We start from the raw sequence: 18227 nt of genomic DNA on the forward strand, positions 1-18227 counted from the left end.
TCACGACTTGTGCTTAGCATTTCTTCTTGGTATCAAGGATTCCTTGTGCAGAAATCTAGAGGTGAGAACCTTCCCTCCTCCCCCCATCTGTACTTGAGGCATAAATATCAAGCAAGACGTAAACACAAAATACTCTGCAGGTGCTGGGGTCAAAGCAACACGCACAACACGCTGGAGGAACTCAGCAGGTCGGGCAGCATCCGTGGAAACGAGCAGACAACGTTTCGGGCCGAGACCCTTCATCAGGACTGAAGAGGAAGGGGGCAGGGCCCTATAAAGAAGGTGGGGAGAGGGTGGAAGGTGCAAGGTGTAAAACCAGTAAGGGGAAAAATCAAGGGGTGGGGAGGGGATAGGCAGGAAAGATGAAGAAGGAATGTAAGGGGATAGCACTATGGGTAGTAGAAGGAGGTAGAATCATGAGAGAGGTGATAGGCAGCTGGAGGAGGAGGCAGAGTGAAAGTGGGATGGGGGAAGGGAGAGGGAGGGAATTACCAGAAGTTGGAGAATTCAATGTTCATACCAAGGGGCCGGAGACTACCCAAATGGTATATGAAGTGTTGCTTCTCCAACCTGAGTTTGGACTCATCATGACAGTAGAGGAGGCCATGTATGGACATGTCCGAATGGGAATGTGAAGCAGAGTTGAAGTGGGTGGTCCTTCTGCTGTCATCAATGATGCCCTCACCCACATCTCCTCCATTTCCTGCACTTCAGCCCTCACCCCACCGTCCCGTCACCACAACAGGGACCAAGTTCCCCTTGTCCTCACCTACCACCCCACTGGCCTCCGGATCCAGCATATTATCTTCCGCAACTTCCGCCACCTTCAACAGGACCCCACCCCTAAACACATCTTTCGCTCTCTACCCCTCTCCGCTTTCCGCAGGGATCGTTCCTTCCGCGACTTCCACATGTCCCTCCCCACAGATTTCCTACCTGGCACTTATCCCTGCAAGCATAAGTGCTATACCTGTCCCTACATCTCCTCTCTTACCACCATTCAGAGCCCCAAACAGTCCTTCCAGGTGACGCAACACTTCACTTGTGAGTCTGTTGGGGTCAGCTATTGCATCCGGTGCTCCCGGTGTGGCCTCCTCTACATCGGCGAGACCCGACGCAGATTGGGAGACCGCTTCGTTGAGCACCTACGCTCCGTCCGCCACAACATACAGGATCTCCTGGTTGCCACCCACTTCGACTCTGCTTCACATTCCCATTCGGATATGTCCATATCCTCTACTGCCATGATGAGGCCAAACTCAGGTTGGAGGAGCAACATTTCATATACCATCTGGGTAGTCTCCAGCCCCTTGGCATGAACGTTGAATTCTCCAGCTTCCAGTAATTCCCTCCCTCTCCCTTACCCCATCCCAGTCTCACTCTGCCTCCTCCTCCAGCTGCCTATCACCTCCCTCAAGGTTCCACCTCCTTCTACTACCCATAGTGCTTTCCCTTACATTCCTTCTTCACCTTTCCTGCCTATCCCCTCCCTGCTTCCCCTCCCCTACTCCTTGATTTTTCCCCTTACTGGTTTTTCACCCGGCATCTACCAGCCTTCTCCTTCCCACCCTCCCCCCACCTTCTTTATAGGGCCCCTGCCCCCTCCCTCTTCAGTCCTGATGAAGGGTCTCGGCCTGAAACGTTGACTGATTCATTTCCACAGATGCTGCCTAACCTTCTGAGTTCTCCAGCATGTTGTACAATATCAAACAAGAGTTGGAAGCTATTTTTATCACCCAGCAACTCGCCAAACTAGATGATCAGGTAATTGAAGTTTTCACTGCTAGGACGTGTTCATTTTTACATAACACTCCAAGTAACAATTTTTGAGACCAAGTCATGACTGGAAGATATACACTCAGTGGCCCCTTTATTAGGTACACCTCCACATCTGATTGCTAATGCAAATATCTAATCAGCCAATCATCTGGCAGCAACTCAATGCAAAAAAGCATGCGGATATGATCAAGAGGCTCAGTTGTTGTTCAGACCAACATCAGAACGGGGAAGGAATCTGAGCTAAGTGACTTTGACCATGGAATGATTGTTGGTGCCAAATGTGATGGTCTGAGAATCTTATAAACAGCTGATCTCCTGGGATTTTCACCCAGTACAGTCTCTAGGAGTTTACAGAGAATGGTGCAAAAATCAAAAAAACACAGTGAGTGGCAGTTCCGTGGGCAAAAAATTCTTTGTAAATGAGAGAAATCAGAGGAGAATGGCAAGACTGAATCAATCTGACAGGGGAGGTGACAGTAACTCAAGTACCCATGCAGTACAACAGTGGTGTGCAGAGGGCTATATCTGAATGTACATCATGTCGAACCTTGACCTACAACACACTGGAGGAACTCAGCAGGTCGGGCAGCATCCGTGGAAACGAGCAGTCGACGTTTCAGGCCGAGACCCTTCATCAGGACTGAAGACAGAGGGGGCACAGGCCCTATAAAGAAGGTGGCGGATGCTGCCCGACCTGCTGAGTTCCTCCAGCATGTTGTACGTGTTGCTTTGACCCCAGCATCTGCAGAGTACTTGGTGTAAGTCGAACCTTGAAGTGGATGGGCCACAGCAGAAGAAGACCATGGACATACACTTAGTGGCCTCTTTATAGGCACAGGAGGTATATAATAATGTGGCCACCAAGTGTATAATGATCAAAACTGTTATTTGTTGTCATTTCTTGACATTTGTAATCAATATTTTTTGTGTAATTTATACAGGGACAACGATAGTCAAAATCACAGAACCACGTCATATTAGCAAGTGAAAATGTGATATTTTTAATTATGTGTTGCTTGTATCACACTGTGCCTTTCTGCTTGTGAGCAGTTTAATGCATTTAAAACAAAATTTCTGTATTTTCCGAATAGCTAAACATCTCGTCCTCTTCTCCCAACAGTGCACGGAGCCAGCTAGTACGACGGTTGAAGAGGAAATGGATAAGCAGTTACAGAAGAACGCAGGAATTTGCTTGGATCTCCGAGTCTGCCTCACCAGAATCTCCCCTGAGGAGATTGAACGATGGGTGAGGACTGATTCCCCTGCAATATCTGAATCCCTGCAGTCATCCAGAGAGCAGAGCAAGAAAGTCGATGATGCCACCAGCGATGAATCTCAAGTGAATTTGATGCTTCCGATTAAGAAGGAGGAGCCTATAGAGCCAACATACTGTGCACGTCATTCAAGGGAGATTGAGGTACATAGCTAATCTGGCAACAGTTAATTATTTAAAGGCTGTCAAATAATTGTAACACTGGCAATGTACACTGGCGTCTGAGTTCAGAATCAGGTTTATTCTCACTTGTTTCAGTGGCAGCAGTACAGTGCAAGACATAAAAAATTACTGTACGCTATAATAGGTAGATAAATACATCACCATTTTAAGGTTAGCTCAAAATTGTGAGCATCATGGAAGCGGAGCTGTTAGTGTGATGCTATGAAAGCACAGGGGGTCGGAGTTCGGAGCTCTGTTCCAGTGCCTTCTGTAAGTAGTGTGTACGTCCACCCTGTGAGTGCATGGGTTTCCTCTGGGTGCTCTGGTTTCCTTCCACTGTCCAGAGTCTTGCTGGTTAGGTTAATTGGTCATTGTAAATTGTCCTGTGATTAGGCTAGAGTTAAATAGGTGGGTTACTAGGCAGTGCAGCTTGTTGGGCTGGGAAGGCCACTCCTGCTCTGTCTCTCTAATGAAAATAAATATAGCAAAGAGGGAACTGGCAGACGTTATTATTACTAACGTACTGTACGTTGTGAAATTTGCTGTTTTGTGGCAGCTGAACACTGCAATACTAAAAAATTGTAAGTTACAATAGATAACAATGAATTGTGATAGATGAAGTTTCCTGGATTGGAGCATTCATTAGAAAGGAAGGTTGGTTCTTTCCTCTGAAGGCTGAGATAATAAAAGTTCATAAAATTACAAGAGACTTAAGTAGATATAGACACTCGCACACAGACACACGTAATTCTACAGGTGCTGGAAATCCAGAGCAACAAGCACAAAATGCTGGAGGAGCTCTTTGGAAAGAAATAAACAGTCGATGTTTTGGGTTGAGTCCCTTCACCAGGTCTGGAAAGGAAAGGGGGAAGATGCCAGAATAAATGGGGGGGGGCCGTTGGGGGCGGGGGAGAGGAAGAAGGACAAACTAGAAGGTGACAGGTGAAGTCAGGTGGATGGGAAAGGTAAAGGGCTGGAGAAGAAGGAATTTTGGCATGGCAGAAAAGGAAGGGGAGGGGCACCAGGGGAAGGTGATAGGCAGGTGAGATGATAGAAGAGGTAAGACGCCAGAAGGGGGAATAGAAAAGGAGGGGAGGGGGAGGGAATTTTTATTTGAGGGAAGGAGAAATCGATATTCATGCCATGATGTTGGAGGCTACCCAGATGGATTGTGAGGTGTTACTCCTCCACCCTGAGAGTGGCCTGATCTGGTCAGAAGAGGGGGCAATGGATCACCATGTTGGAACAGGAATGGGGAGAAGAATTAAGATAGTTGGCCACTGGATACTCCACTTTTGGTGGATGGAGCACTCCCCAGATTTACATCAGGCAGGTCTCACTAATGTACAGGACGCCACGTCAGGAACACAGGATAAAATAGATGACCCAAACAGATTCACAGATTGTTGTCTCACCTGAAAGGACTATTTGGGTCCCTGAATGGAGATGAGGGAGGAGATGAATGGGCAGGTGTAACATTTCTATTGCTTGCAGTTATAAGTGCCAGGATAGAGATTAGTGAGGAGGGATGAATGGACAAGGGAATGGTGGAGAGAGCAATCCCCATGGAAAGCAGAGTGTGGGAGAGGTAAAGACGTGTGGTGGTAGGATTGCAGAGTCTTGAGATAGTCACAGTTACTTTCCTCGGGGAAGACAGACAGACATACTTTATTGATCCCGAGGGAAACTGGGTTTCGTTACAGTCACACCAACCAAAAATAGTGTAGAAATATAGCAATATAAAGCCATAAATAATTAAATAATAAGTAAATTATGCCAAGTGGAAATAAGTCCGGAACCAGCCTATTGGCTCAGGGTGTCTGACACTCCGAGGGAGGAGTTGTAAAGTTTGATGGCCACAGGCAGGAATGACTTCCTATGACGCTCAGTGTTACATCTCGGTGGAATGAGTCTCTGGCTGAATGTACTCCTGTGCCTAACCAGTACATTATGGAGTGGATGGGAGACATTGTCCAAGATGGCATGCAACTTGGACAGCATCCTCTTTTCAGACACCACCATTAGAGAGTCCAGTTCCACCCCCACAACATCACTGGCCCTTACGAATGAGTTTGTTGATTCTGTTGGTGTTTGCTACCCTCAGCCTGCTGCCCCAGCACACAACAGCAAACATGATAGCACTGGCCACCACAGCCTCGTAGAACATCCTCAACATTGTCCGGCTGATGTTAAAAGACCTCAGTCTCCTCAGGAAATAGAGACAGCTCTGACCCTTCTTGTAGACAACCTCAGTGTTCTTTGACCAGAAATGACAAATACTAGAGGACATAACTTTAAGGTGAAAGGGGAAAGATCAAAGTAGATTTGTAGAGCAAATTTTTTATTTACACAGAATTGTTAGTGCATGGAACATGCTATGGGAGGTGATTAAAAACAGATATGATAGTGATGTTGAAGTTGTGTTTATACAGACGGATTAACAGGCTGGAAATAGAGATACATGGATTATGTCCAGGCAGATGGGATTAGATAGATTGGCATGGTGGCTCACAGAAACATTGTGCTTCTGGGCTGTACTGTTCTATACTCTACATTGCAATGAAATATTTATATATGAATAATAAGAGCAAAGTAGTGAGGTAGTGTTTATGGATTGATGGACCATTCAGAAATCTGACGGTGGGCCTGAAATTGGGGGGGGGGGTGTGTGTGTCCCTCAGGATCCTGTACCTTTTCCCTGCTGGTAGCAATGAGAGGAGGACATACCGTGCATGTTGGGGGGGGTTTCATGTTTTTTGGTGTCAAAATCTCTGAAGACTCATTCCTCACCCAACTTATTGATGCCATTATGAAGAAGGCATGGCAGCAGCTACATTTCATTGGGAGTTTGAGGAAATTTGATTTGTCAACAAAGACTCTAGCGAAGTACTGTGGAAAGCATTCTGACTGGTTGTGTCGTAGTCTGGTGTGGATGCACCAGTGCACAAGATCGGAGAAAGCTGTAGAGGGTTGTAGACTGATCCAGCTCTGTCAGGAACACTAGTCTCCCCAGCATTGAGAATGCTTTTAAAAGGTGATGCCTCAGGAAGGCAGCATCCATCATTAAGTTCATTATTGTAGATACCAACTATCATGCCTAAGAAGCGAGGGATTGGATAATATACATTTCCACCTTCCTGCCTGTCCAGACTTTCCCTTGCAAATTATTAAACTTAGTCTTAGATTTCTTTAAGAATGAGCTGGTATTTAGTCAGTTGTGAAACAATCCTTTGTAAGATATCTGTGTTTCACATGGACGAAACATACAGTGAGTATTAGGTCATTGTATATGTTTGACAGTAACAACATCAGAGCAGGGTTAAATATTATTCACCCCCCCCCCCCAATCGCCCGTCTGGAATTTATAATATATATGACTGAATATCTATCTGAAACATAAAGTCCAACTTCAAGTATTTCTCCATCATCATTAAAAGTGTTTGATGGCTCTGGGACTGTACTTGGCCAGAGTTCAGAAGAATGAGGGGGCTTCTCATTGAAACTTATTGAATATTGAAAGGCCTTGATTGAGTGAACATGGAAATATATTGGGGCAGTCTGGGACCTGAGAGCACAGCCTCAGAATTAAAGGATGCCCCTTTAGAAGAGAGGTTTGTTTCTCTTTATTTATTTAGAGATACAGTACAGAGTAGGCCCCTCTGGCCCTTCGAGCCTTGTCACGCCAGCAACCCCTGATTCAACCCCAGCCCAGTCACAATGACAAATTAACCTCATAACTGGTACTTCTTTGGATAGTGGGAGGAGATCAGAGCACCCAGAGAAAACCCAATCATTCCATAGGGAGGACGTACAGACTGCTCAAAGATGATGCTGGAATTGAGAAAGAGTTACCGGGAGAAGGCAGGAGAATGGGGTTAAGAGGGAAAATTAATCAACCATGATGGAATGGGGAGCAGACTTGGTGGGTTGAATGGGCTAATCCTGCTGCTATGTCTCATGGTCTTCTGGGAAATGAATATTGGATTCGGTTATAGTGTCCTCCCTGTTTTCAAACTGTACAATTTAGCGTCTTCTAAAGCTAACACTAAAATGTAATGCTCCTCGGCAGCATCACCCAGGCAACACTGTACACTTGAACGTAAAGATTATTGTCAATAAGCAAAGTTCAAAGTACATGTATGTCACCATATGCTACCCTGAGATTCATTTTCTTGTGGGCATTCACAATAGATACAAAGAAATACAATAGAATCAATGAAAATCTGCACACAAAGATTGACAAACAATCAATGTGCAAAATACAAAAAAAGTTATAACAATTAAATTATATTTAGAGTCAAGAGTCCTTGAAAGTGAGTCCTTGGGTTGTGGAATGAGTTCAGTGCTGAGTTGAATGAGGTTATCCACATCTGTTCAGGAGGCTGATAGTTGTTCCTGAACCTGGTGCTGCAGATCCGGAGGCTCTTCGACCTCCTTCCCGATGGTAGCAGCGAGAAGAGGACGTGGCCTGGATGGTGGGGACTCTTGATGGTGGATGCTGCTTTCTTGTGGCAACTGTCCATGTAGATGTGCTCAATTGTGGAGTGGGCTTTACTGTGATGGACATACCATAAAGACAGAAAAGCAAACGAGTATTTATTTTAGACGTTGATTAAGCAATGAATATTGACTCAGGCCTACGGTAAGCAGACCTCTGTCCAAATAGTGTTCTGATGAAGGGTCTTGGCCCAAAACATCGACTTTTTATTCCCCGCCACAGATGCTGCCTGACCTGCTGAGTTCCTCTACCATTTCGTTTATGTTGCTCTGGATTTCCAGCATCTGGAGAATTTCTTGTTTCAAAATAGTGTCCTGTTTGGAACAAACAGGGCATCTTTTTAATGTCACATGGAAGACTCCATCCCAAGCAATGCTGTCACTAAAAGGTCAGCCTAGATAATATACCCAAATATCTGCATTTGAACCCACGGCTTTTCACTTGAGGTTTCTATACTTACACTCAGCTAATGTTAATGCAAAAGGTATCATTATCCCTTCCTACACATGTTAAAAGTAAATTCAAAAATACAGTGGCTACTTCATTAGATACATATGTAAATCTATACATTAATGCAAATAATTAGCCAATCATGTGGCAGCAACTCAGTGCATAAAAGCACGCAGACATGGCCAAGTGGTTCAGGTCAAATGTCGGAATGGGTAGGAAATGCGATCTAAGTGTTGTTGACCATGGAGTGATTGTTGGTGCCAGATGGGGTGGCTTGAGCTGCTCAGAAATTGCTGATACCTGGGATCTTCACAACAGTCTGTAGAGTTTACAGAGAATTGAATGAAAAACAGAAAACATCTAGTGAGTGGCAGCTCTATGTGTGAGAAGCCCATGTTAATGAGGTCAGAGGAGAATGGCCACACTGGTTCAAGCTGACCAGAAGGTGACAGTAATTCAAATAACCACACATTGCAACAGTAGTGTGCAGAAGAGCATCTCTGAATGCACAACCTGTTGAACCTTTCAGCGGAAGACTATGAGCATGCACTCAGTGGCCATTTTATTAGGTACAGGAGGTAACTGATGAAGTGACTACTGAGTGTAGTGCCTTGCAAAATCTAGCGGATTTAAAATGTGTTCCAATAGTTTTAATTACAACTTATGTGGCCGTTGCTCAAGAAGTCATGGAATTTATGGAAATCTTTAATGAGTGTATGCTAATCTTCTGAAGTTTTATTTTTCTATTTTAGATTAAACGTGAGCCTCAGTCACCAGTAAAAAGAAAAATGGAAAATGTTGATAATTCAACGGAAGTTAAGAAACAGTGTGTGAAAAGTTTGAGCTCAAATTGGGAATCTGAGCATGCCTACAGCTCTCTTCCTAAGAACTGTACTGAAATGCCTACTCCCATTAAAGATGAACCCTCCCAAACTGACTCTCACTGTGAACAAGAGGCACTTACCAGCACGACTGAGCCCCACTCAGTACCAGAGAAGCCCTCAGAAGTGGAATCCTCTCCCACTGCAACTGTTAATGCCCGTGGCCTCCATGTGGCTGCCTCCGTTGTTCCTGCACCCAGCATCTCACCTCCTTCAGGACACTCCTGTGCCGCTGAGATCAGCAGAGCATACCCTTACACTCCTCTTCCGTTGAGTGTTGACGAAACCATACGCGATGAGAAAATCAAGCGACTGAAAGAGATACTGAAAGAGAAGGAGGCTGCGCTGGAAGCAATACGGAAGAAAATGGTTTCAGCTCCTTTATAAAGTTCTTTCTCAAATTTATTAGTTTGTGTTTTACGGTGCTAGTCCTTGAAGATATAAATATTTGTTCAATATGATCTGTCTCTTCAGTGCTTAAAATGGCAAATACAGTGGATTCCGGTTAATTGGGACACATTGGGACCAGTACATTTTGGCCCAATTAAGTGGCAGCTCCAATTAGTCGAAGTTTCATGGAAATAGTTAAAAAGATATAAAAAAAAGACAAACCGAGTAACAAATTATGTATTTAAATGAAATACAGAACAAATTAGAACACTACCAATATTACTACAGTACCATAAAACTGTAATAGTTCCTAGTACTTATCGACAGAGGAATTCATCTGTGTCTTGTGTACTTTTAATGTAAATGAACAAAACCAGCAGAGACACCTAGTGCAGATAATGGACTGCCTTCATACTATGCTGTCGACGATTGCATCCTTCAAATCTTCATTTTCATTGTAACATTCAAGATGATTGTTGATACCTTCAAGTTCTTCATAGTCCTAACTTGAAGTAGTGAAATCAATCCATTTGCATTCCTAGCCATTTCTGGCATCTCCAGGCCTGAATGCTCGAAATCACGGTGAGCAAAACAATTCTGAATTATGTTACTGCTTATTTCTCGCCAACTATCAGTGACAAGAATCACTGTTTTTTGAACATGCAGTTGATGCTATTTAAAAACTGATCACTCTAAGCACAGTGTAGTGTCCAACAGTCACACAAATGCATGTGACCGACGCTAGTTAGAAACTGTTCAGCAATAGTCTCTTGCCCCTGTTAAGCGGCATAGTGTCCCAAATAAGCAAAGGGAATCCCAGCTATTGATTGTTTTTCCCTCTGTAAAAATGGTCCCAAATCAACTGCTGCCCTGATTAAGAAATGGCCCAATTAACTGGAATCCTCTGTACTTACAATTTCTTAGAAATTAAAGAACTAGTTCAGCAGTCACATTTAATTTTAATATTTGCAATTTAAAATTGTAGAAAAACTATAATCTTCTTGATAGCTGCACTTTGTTGTACAATATTTTGTCCTTCAGTTATATTGGGTGTGCTCTGTTTAACTGCGTGCTACATGTTCTTTGAACCTAAAAATGCATTTTATTCTTGTGTGTATTTCTGGGTTCACATTGTACTCTTTGTGTTGCGAATGAACCCAAGTCCTGTCCAGTGGTTTCTTTGTTTTACGGTCTATTCCATTCACCACTATGACGTCTTCTTGCAGACACCATGGACTTTCAGTTTGGTACGTTTAGCATGAACTAACATCCATTCAGAGTTTATTCAAAGGAAAGGCTTTAAAACTTTGACACCTTCCTTTCTTTTACTCTTCTAGTGGCACATTCTATGACTGTCTTTCAGTCGTTTTTAGCAAGGCCAGGCATGTTAGTCTTTCTAACTCCATGTGCAGCCAGTGCTTACACTTGTAGTGAAATCTCTCAGTATCCCACTGTTTTACATATTTGTCTTTTTCTGTTCAGTTTTTTTAAATGTTTCTATCAATTGTCCATTTAGTCAGGTTCTAAATAATACTTCTCGGGCAAGCAGAGTTTTTATGGATCACGCTAACTGATTCCGCTTTTATTTATTACTGACTGTTTAGAACACTTTTGACCACCAATTAGTGGTCCTCTCTCCAATCAGCAGTTTTGTTTGGGATTTGGCAGGTCTTTGTTGGGTCAGCTCATACTATTGTATCCAGAAGAGTAGCATTAAGCTTTTATTTATTCAGTTCACAATCCTTTAAATCTCAGAACCTTCCTAAACATTCCTGAGACAGTCCTGTTACCTTAGCAGCCCAAGATTGATGCACCTGATATGGAAGATATTTACTTGTTCACATTGCTTAGATTGCCCACCTGTCTTGGTGAGTTCTCTGGTAGAACATTGGAAAAGAATGCTTCATGTCAAATTACTCCAGAAGCCAAACAGATAGTCCTTCTTTGTGGTGTCAATTTAGCATAGAACCTGAGGTGTGGATGTACAAATTTTTTAGTCTTTATTCTGGTGGCTAGGGTGTGCCAAGGCATTGTAGTACTGTTTGGTGGCCTTCCCTGGCTTCATGTTCCTTCTCCCCATCCACTGTCGTATTGTGTCAATGGCACTTTATTGGGTACACCTGTACATCTTATCAATGCAAGAATCTACCCAGCCAATCATGTGGCAGCAACTTGATGCATGCAAACTTGCAGATATGGTCAAGGGGTTCAGTTGTTGTTCAGTCCAAATGTGATCTAAGTAACTTTGACCCACAAATTTAAACTTTGAATCCACAGATTCACCAACCACTGGTTAAAGAAATTCCTCCTCATCTCCATTCTAAACGTTCTATTCTGAAGCTGTGTCCTTTGGTGCTAGACTCCTCCACTATAGGAAACATCCTCTTCACATCCACTCTGTCTAGGCCTTTGAATATTCAATAGGTTACAATACTATCACTCCCTCTTGTTTCTAAATTCCAGCGAGTACAGGCCAGAGCTATCCTCATACGTTAACACTTTCATTCCCGGAATAATTCTCGTGAACCTCCTCCGAATACTCTCCAATGTCAATACATCCTTCCTTAGATAAGGGGCCCAGAACTGTTCACAATATTCCAATTGAGAGCTCACCAGTGCCTTATAAAGCTAAAGTTACGGGGAAAGATTAGAACGATGATTGATAAACCAAAGTCAGTACTGGTCTGCCAGCCTGTGATGTATAATTGAAGGAAGATGTGAAGGAAGACTCCTTAAACTTGAGGAACACAGGTAGCATGTTGCAGGAACTTAGCAGGTCAGGCAGCATAGCATCTATGGAAAGGAATATTTCCCGGTGGCTAACCGTTTTAATTCCGATGCTCGTTCCTGTTCCAACGTGTCGGTTCATGGTCGTCTCTACAGCCACTATGAGGCAACTCTCGGAGTGGAGGAGCGACTCCTCATATTCCGTCTGGGTAGCATGAACATCCGATTTCTCCTTCCGGTATTTCCGGATCTCTTACCTCTCCTCACCTGCTTATCACATTCCCCTGGTGCACCGTCATCTTTCCTTTCTCCTATAGTCCACTCTCCTGTCCTATCAGATTCCTTCTCCAGCCTTCGCCTTTCCCACCCACCTGGCTTCACTTATCAGGTATCGACCTCCGCTTTAAGTGTATTCAAAGCCGTCCGTGGCAATGAATTGCACAGGATCACCACCCTGTGGAATGAGCTGCCCGCGGAAGTGATGAATGCGAGTTCGATTTGGATCGGTACGTGGATGGGAGGGGTACGGGCCCAGAGCAGGTCGTTGGGACGAAGCAGATTATTACTTGCGGCACGGATGGACGATGGACAAATGGTGTCTCGCTTTATGACGCCGTGTCCAATTATTACGAGCTAGAGGGAACTTCGCTGGCTTGTAGGTCAACGGGATAGATCATGAACTTGGAAGGCAAAAGCGGAAAATATTTTGCCTCTGAATGAACATCATACTACTTTTTAGCGTGCATGTGTAATCGGAACTGCTGCAGATTGCAATTGGGCGCACCGTTCCCCGTGTGAGCCCAGCTAGTTCAGGCGGTAGGGCATGAGACTCTTAATCTCATAGTTGTGGTTCGAGCGCACATCGGACGCTTCACTCAAGCTTTAGGCCAAGTGATTGAGTATATTTAAAATAGAGGTTGATAGGTTCTTGATTAGTCAGAGCATCGAGTTACGGAGAGAGGGCAACTGAACGGGATCGAGAAGGATAGCAAGAGCCTTGATGGAACGACGGAGCATACTCGATGGACCAAATGGCGTAATTCGGCTATTATGTCTTCTGGTGTACAGGCTTCCTAACACTACTTTGTTCGTCAGCTGCCCGCATATGCAGAAGGACTGGCTTTCACGCTCTAGTAGCATGGTTACCTTAGAAAGAGAATTGCATGCCTCCTGTAACGATAAAGTGCAAGCCAGTTACCCCAAACACTGGCTAGAGTCCTAACGCTGCAAAATCGGGCTTTCGCCTCCCACCCGATCGCTACTGCACAGATGAAATGGCGAGATGAAACTGTTTACACCTAAACAGAGTTCTGACGATGCAGGAAACCCAGAGAAGCGCATAAAATGCTGGAGGAACTCAGCATGTCAAGTAGCATCTAAGGACAGAAATAAACTGACTTTCCGAGCTATTTTAATCTATCTACTTTAGGGCAACGATGGCTTGTTAGGTTTCGTTGCTCTCTATACGCGTAGTTCCTTTTTCTGTACCCTTGTGAACCTTTTTGCAAAGAGGAAGTCCTGAGTAAAATGGCCCTGCCGCCTGAGATGCTGTGAAATAGTTAATTAGAACATCGAATGTAATATTGTACGTGGTGAAATTTGTAATTTCGTGGAAGCAGTGCAGTGCCCGTCTCACGCGCCTCTGAAATAACCCCTACACCGATCCTTTTTATGTCGCGAATAGCCAACTTCCTTAATTTTCTTTGTAACTAATCTTGAGCCTCCGTGCGGAGTTCAATAGACGTGGTCTTGTCATAGTCTGGCTTCACCAGCATTTTATATTGGGTAAAATGTTCAGCAGTCTGCTTGCGTAATGATCGCTGCTCTGGCGTCTGGAGAGTGTCTAGAGGACAATGATTCCGGGAATGACAGGGTTAACGTTTGATGGCTCTGGGTCTGTGTTAGAGTATAAAAGGATTGGGGGCGGGGGATTTCGTTAAAACTTATTGAATGTCGAAAGGACTTGGCAGAGTGGATGTGGAGAGGATGCTTTCTATAATGGGGAGACTAGGACCAGAGGGCACAGCCAAAAAATAGAAGGATGAGCAGGAATTTAGAACAGATGAGGAGAAATTTCTTTCGCCAGTGGATTGCCACCGACGACTGTGGAGGCCAAGACACAATCTAAAGAGGAGCTTGATAGGTTCTTGATTAGTAAAGCTGTCAAAGGTTACGGGAAGAACGCAGGAGAATGGGGTTGAGAGCGATAAAAATCAGCCGTGATGGAATGGTGGAGCAAACTCGATGAGCTGAAAGGCCTAATTGTGCTTCAATATCGTATGGTCATTGCGGCTGTTAACGCGAATTCCGCTATAACCCATTTTAGTTTTTCTCTGGTGTAGGAAAGAGCATGTAGGCTATTAAATGCTCTTCGCACTGCCTCGTGCCTCGAAATAAGTTGATAATATCACTCTCGTATTGCATCTTTCCTCATTGCAAAGAGCCATACGTTGTATGGGATACTTTTTCAGCTGTTTCTTTCCCCTCTCGCACAGTTAATGTTAAATCCGAACCGTTGAATTTTCAGGAAGACCTCAGCGAGCGCTGGATCAGTCCGCATCTTCTTGTCGTTGGCGTTCCTGGTAACCGTGCGGGTGGCCCTTTACGTTTCTTCGCTCGCACTTAACATCTCGCTACGTCCGCCCATACAACTCAGCGAATTCTTCGCCGGAGGGTGCACTAGCCGTCCTGGGCGTCGGAGTAACTCTTGGGTGCAGAATGGATAGAGACTTTGCATCATTAGGTCTTTGTGAATGAAGGAGAAGGGTGTGTTGCAAATATTGGACACCTACCTAGTAAGGAGAAAAAGAGTTTGCGAATTTGCGCAATTTCCTTTTGTGGGGCTGTCGATCTTCCTGGCAGCCGATACTTTATCTGGCGATAGTTAGAGGGCTTGATGTCCATTGTTGTTCACGTTTATTGTAATTCAGCCGAAATTAGATTACCAAGGATTCTATACTTGTGAACTGAAGTGGTTATTTAACGTTTACAACCAAACGAAACAACGTTCCTTCGGACCAAGGTGCACAACAGTACCTATGATTCACACAAAGCGATAAAGTAATATCGCCACCAATAACTTTACAAATAATAAGGTGCATTTACGAAAGTAAACAGCATAACGCAATTGGCGCTTCGTACGTGGTGAGACCTGGGTAGGAGCAGGGAGTTGGGTAGTCTTTCGGCCTGGAGGAAGAAGCGATTTCCTATCTTAACAATTCTTGTCCTGACGCTAAGGTACCTCCTGTCTGATAGTTGGGAGTCAAAAATTCACTTGGGAACGGACCACACAGAGTAAAATGCATTGACTGGGTTATTTTAGAGAAGATGAACGCGCAGTATAACCAAGATGTTTCTATAAGGTTAGGACTCATTTTTTTCGATATTACAGATGCAGTATTGGAAATTATGCTAATATCTGATTCGTTCATTGTAGATCGAGGCTAAATCGTCCGCGAAGAATAAAAGAAAATGCGAGAAAAACCAGCGCTTAATTGAGAAGCTGCGTGACGAGAAAGCGGATCTAGACAGAAGATCGGAGCTCACGAACAGTTGCCTCCCAGGGAGAAATACTGAGGGAACGACCTACGGTAGTCCTCCCAGCAGTGAACAAATTTTGGCCGGCTCACCGAGCACTAGCTCGGGGTCACCTTCCAATGAGACAACACGATGTGCAGCGGCGGATGAAGTGCCCGGCATCTCGACTGTGACCAAGAGTCACTCCCCAACCATCCCGCCACCTTCCAGGGTAAATAAGACCAGCAGAGACGAGAAAATCAGGCGGCTAAAAGAAATTCTGAAGGAAAAGGAAGCCGCACTGGAGACCATTAGAAAGAAGAAGCTGTCGGCCAGTTAAAATCGGGGGTCGTTATTTCGAAGCTTAAAAACGTATTGTTCAAACTACATGAATTTGAAATGTTTGTCTTTCAAAGATTATTTATACTATACAGTTGAGCATTTTAAAATATTTCGAAATCGGGGTCAGATTGTAGAGGAGCTAAGAATTTATAGTTAAACTAACAATTCTATTACATCGTATGCAGTGTAAAAGGGGAGTTTAATTCATGTTTTCTTAGTTGTGTTTATATGCATTGTATTTGAAGGTTGTATATTTTCACGGAAAATCTGACATTAGGATTTGCGTACATTTTTAAACATTAAATCCAATTAATTAGTTTATTTTCGATGTTCTGCGATCATTCCGTTCCATCACTGTGAAAAAGGAGCAACTGTTGTACACCTTAGGTTCAGAAGCTAACCCACACGTGTTTATCGTTATTCACCTCTCCACATGTTGACCGCCAAATGAAACAATGTTCCCCCGGACACAGTGCATACGACTGGCACGCAACATGCATAAAGTAATATTACTACAAAAAAATTAATGGACAAGGTGCAATTGCAACTCAAGTTAAGAAGTAATAATATAATACTATTGGTGCATCCTACCCAATGAGATCTGGGTGATGGCAGGGAGTTCAGTTGCTTTACAGCCTGGGGGAAGAAGCTCTTTCCCATCCTAACAGTTCTTGTCCTAATGCTACAGTACCTCCTGCCTGATGGTAGTGGGTAAAAAAGATTGCTGGACGGATGGGAGTGGCCATTGCTAATGCCTAGGGCCCTGCGTACGCAGCGGTCTTGATTAATATCCTGGATGGGTGGAAGAGAGACCGGATGATCCTCTCGGCGTCTACACAATCATTTGTGGGGACCTGCAGTAATATGCCGTGTAATTCCCGTACTAGACAGTGATGCAGCTGGTCAGGACACTCAATGGTGCTCCTGTAGAAGTTGGACAGAATGGGTGGGCAGCCTCAATCTCTGCAGGAGCTGGAGACGCTGGTGTGTTTTCATGACCAAAGTGGTGGTGTTCAGGAAGAACACACCCCCACATCCCGCCAAGACTAATGTTATCCTGTCTCTCCCATGCCAGGTAAGATGGAATTTCTTTGGAAAACATTGCAAGCTGTTGTCACCAGCTTCTGAAGTAATAAAATCTAGAAGGAAATCGGTGGTCACGAAAGGCCGTAATTCCTTGCTGTCGCGAATCGACTGCATCTGGATACTGGATATAGTGACTCGTTCCCCGATTCAATGAATCGTTTTTGGAAAAAGTCCACATCGAGACAGCATATTTTGGGTAGAGGATGGAATGAAGATTTTGCATTTGTCTCCTGTAAGCACGGTTTGCTCACGATCGACACGGTGACCACTTTATTAGGTACAGCTGTTCACCTGCTCTTTAATACAATTATCTGTACAGCCAATCATGTGGCAGCAACTCATACATAAGATCAAAGCGATGGTCAAGAGGTCTAGTTGGTGTTCAGGTCAAACGTCAGAATGGGGAAGAAGTATGATTTGTAACTTTGAATCTCAGAAACTGTTGATCTCCTGCGATTTTCACACACAGGCAGGAAACTGACAGGAAGATGACAGAAACTCAAACAACCACATGCTACAACAGTGGCGTGCAGAAGAGCATCTCTGAAGGCACAAAATGTCGAACTTTGAAGTAGTTGACCTCTCTAGGCACAGGAGAGAGACAGTGCAATGGATACTGAATGATGTGCCCCCAGCGGTCCTCTTCACGGCCTACTTTCCAACATGTCTCGTGTCATCTGGTGAGTGAACAGGCAGCTGGGAGGAAACAGGACTTGCTCTTCTGCCTGTCAAGTCGAGCGTGGGCTACGTACGCAAATCAGTCAGAAAAGCTGCACCCTTCAGCCGATCACCTGCTGCCACCACCTACCACAGAGTTGGGCGCTGGGATAGCGTAGCGGTTAGCGCGAAGCTATTACAGCTGGTGAGGCTCTGGCATTACAAGTTCCATTCCGGTGCCATCTGAAGGGATTCTGTACGTGAGCCGGGTGGGTTTCCTCTGGGCACTCCGGTTTTCTCCTACAGCCCAAAGACGTATCGGTTAGCAGGTTAATTGGTCATTGTGGTTGGGCAACTGTTAAAAGAGGTGGCTTGTTGGGCTGCAAGCGCCTGTTCGGCACTGTATCTCTCAATATATTAAAATTAAAATCACGGCTTGGTGCATCTACTTTCTTTGAAGTTTACG

The 18227-nt window shown here is 44.4% G+C and overlaps 1 protein-coding gene across 1 annotated transcript in view; it reads left to right on the forward strand.

The window, feature by feature from the left end:
* LOC140731985 (uncharacterized) overlaps positions 1 to 16339 on the forward strand; it is a 49032-nt gene extending 32693 nt beyond the window's left edge. Inside the window, exons 4-6 of the mRNA XM_073054038.1 lie at positions 2900 to 3196; positions 8915 to 9412; positions 15597 to 16339. Of these exons, the coding sequence (XP_072910139.1) occupies positions 2900 to 3196; positions 8915 to 9412; positions 15597 to 16016 (1215 nt within the window). The 3' untranslated portion in view covers positions 16017 to 16339. The remainder of the gene's footprint in view (positions 1 to 2899; positions 3197 to 8914; positions 9413 to 15596) is intronic.
* The last annotated feature ends 1888 nt before the right edge of the window (positions 16340 to 18227 follow it).

Source organism: Hemitrygon akajei, chromosome 8 (genome assembly GCF_048418815.1).
Source record: "Hemitrygon akajei chromosome 8, sHemAka1.3, whole genome shotgun sequence".
NCBI classification, from domain to species: Eukaryota; Metazoa; Chordata; class Chondrichthyes; order Myliobatiformes; family Dasyatidae; genus Hemitrygon; species Hemitrygon akajei.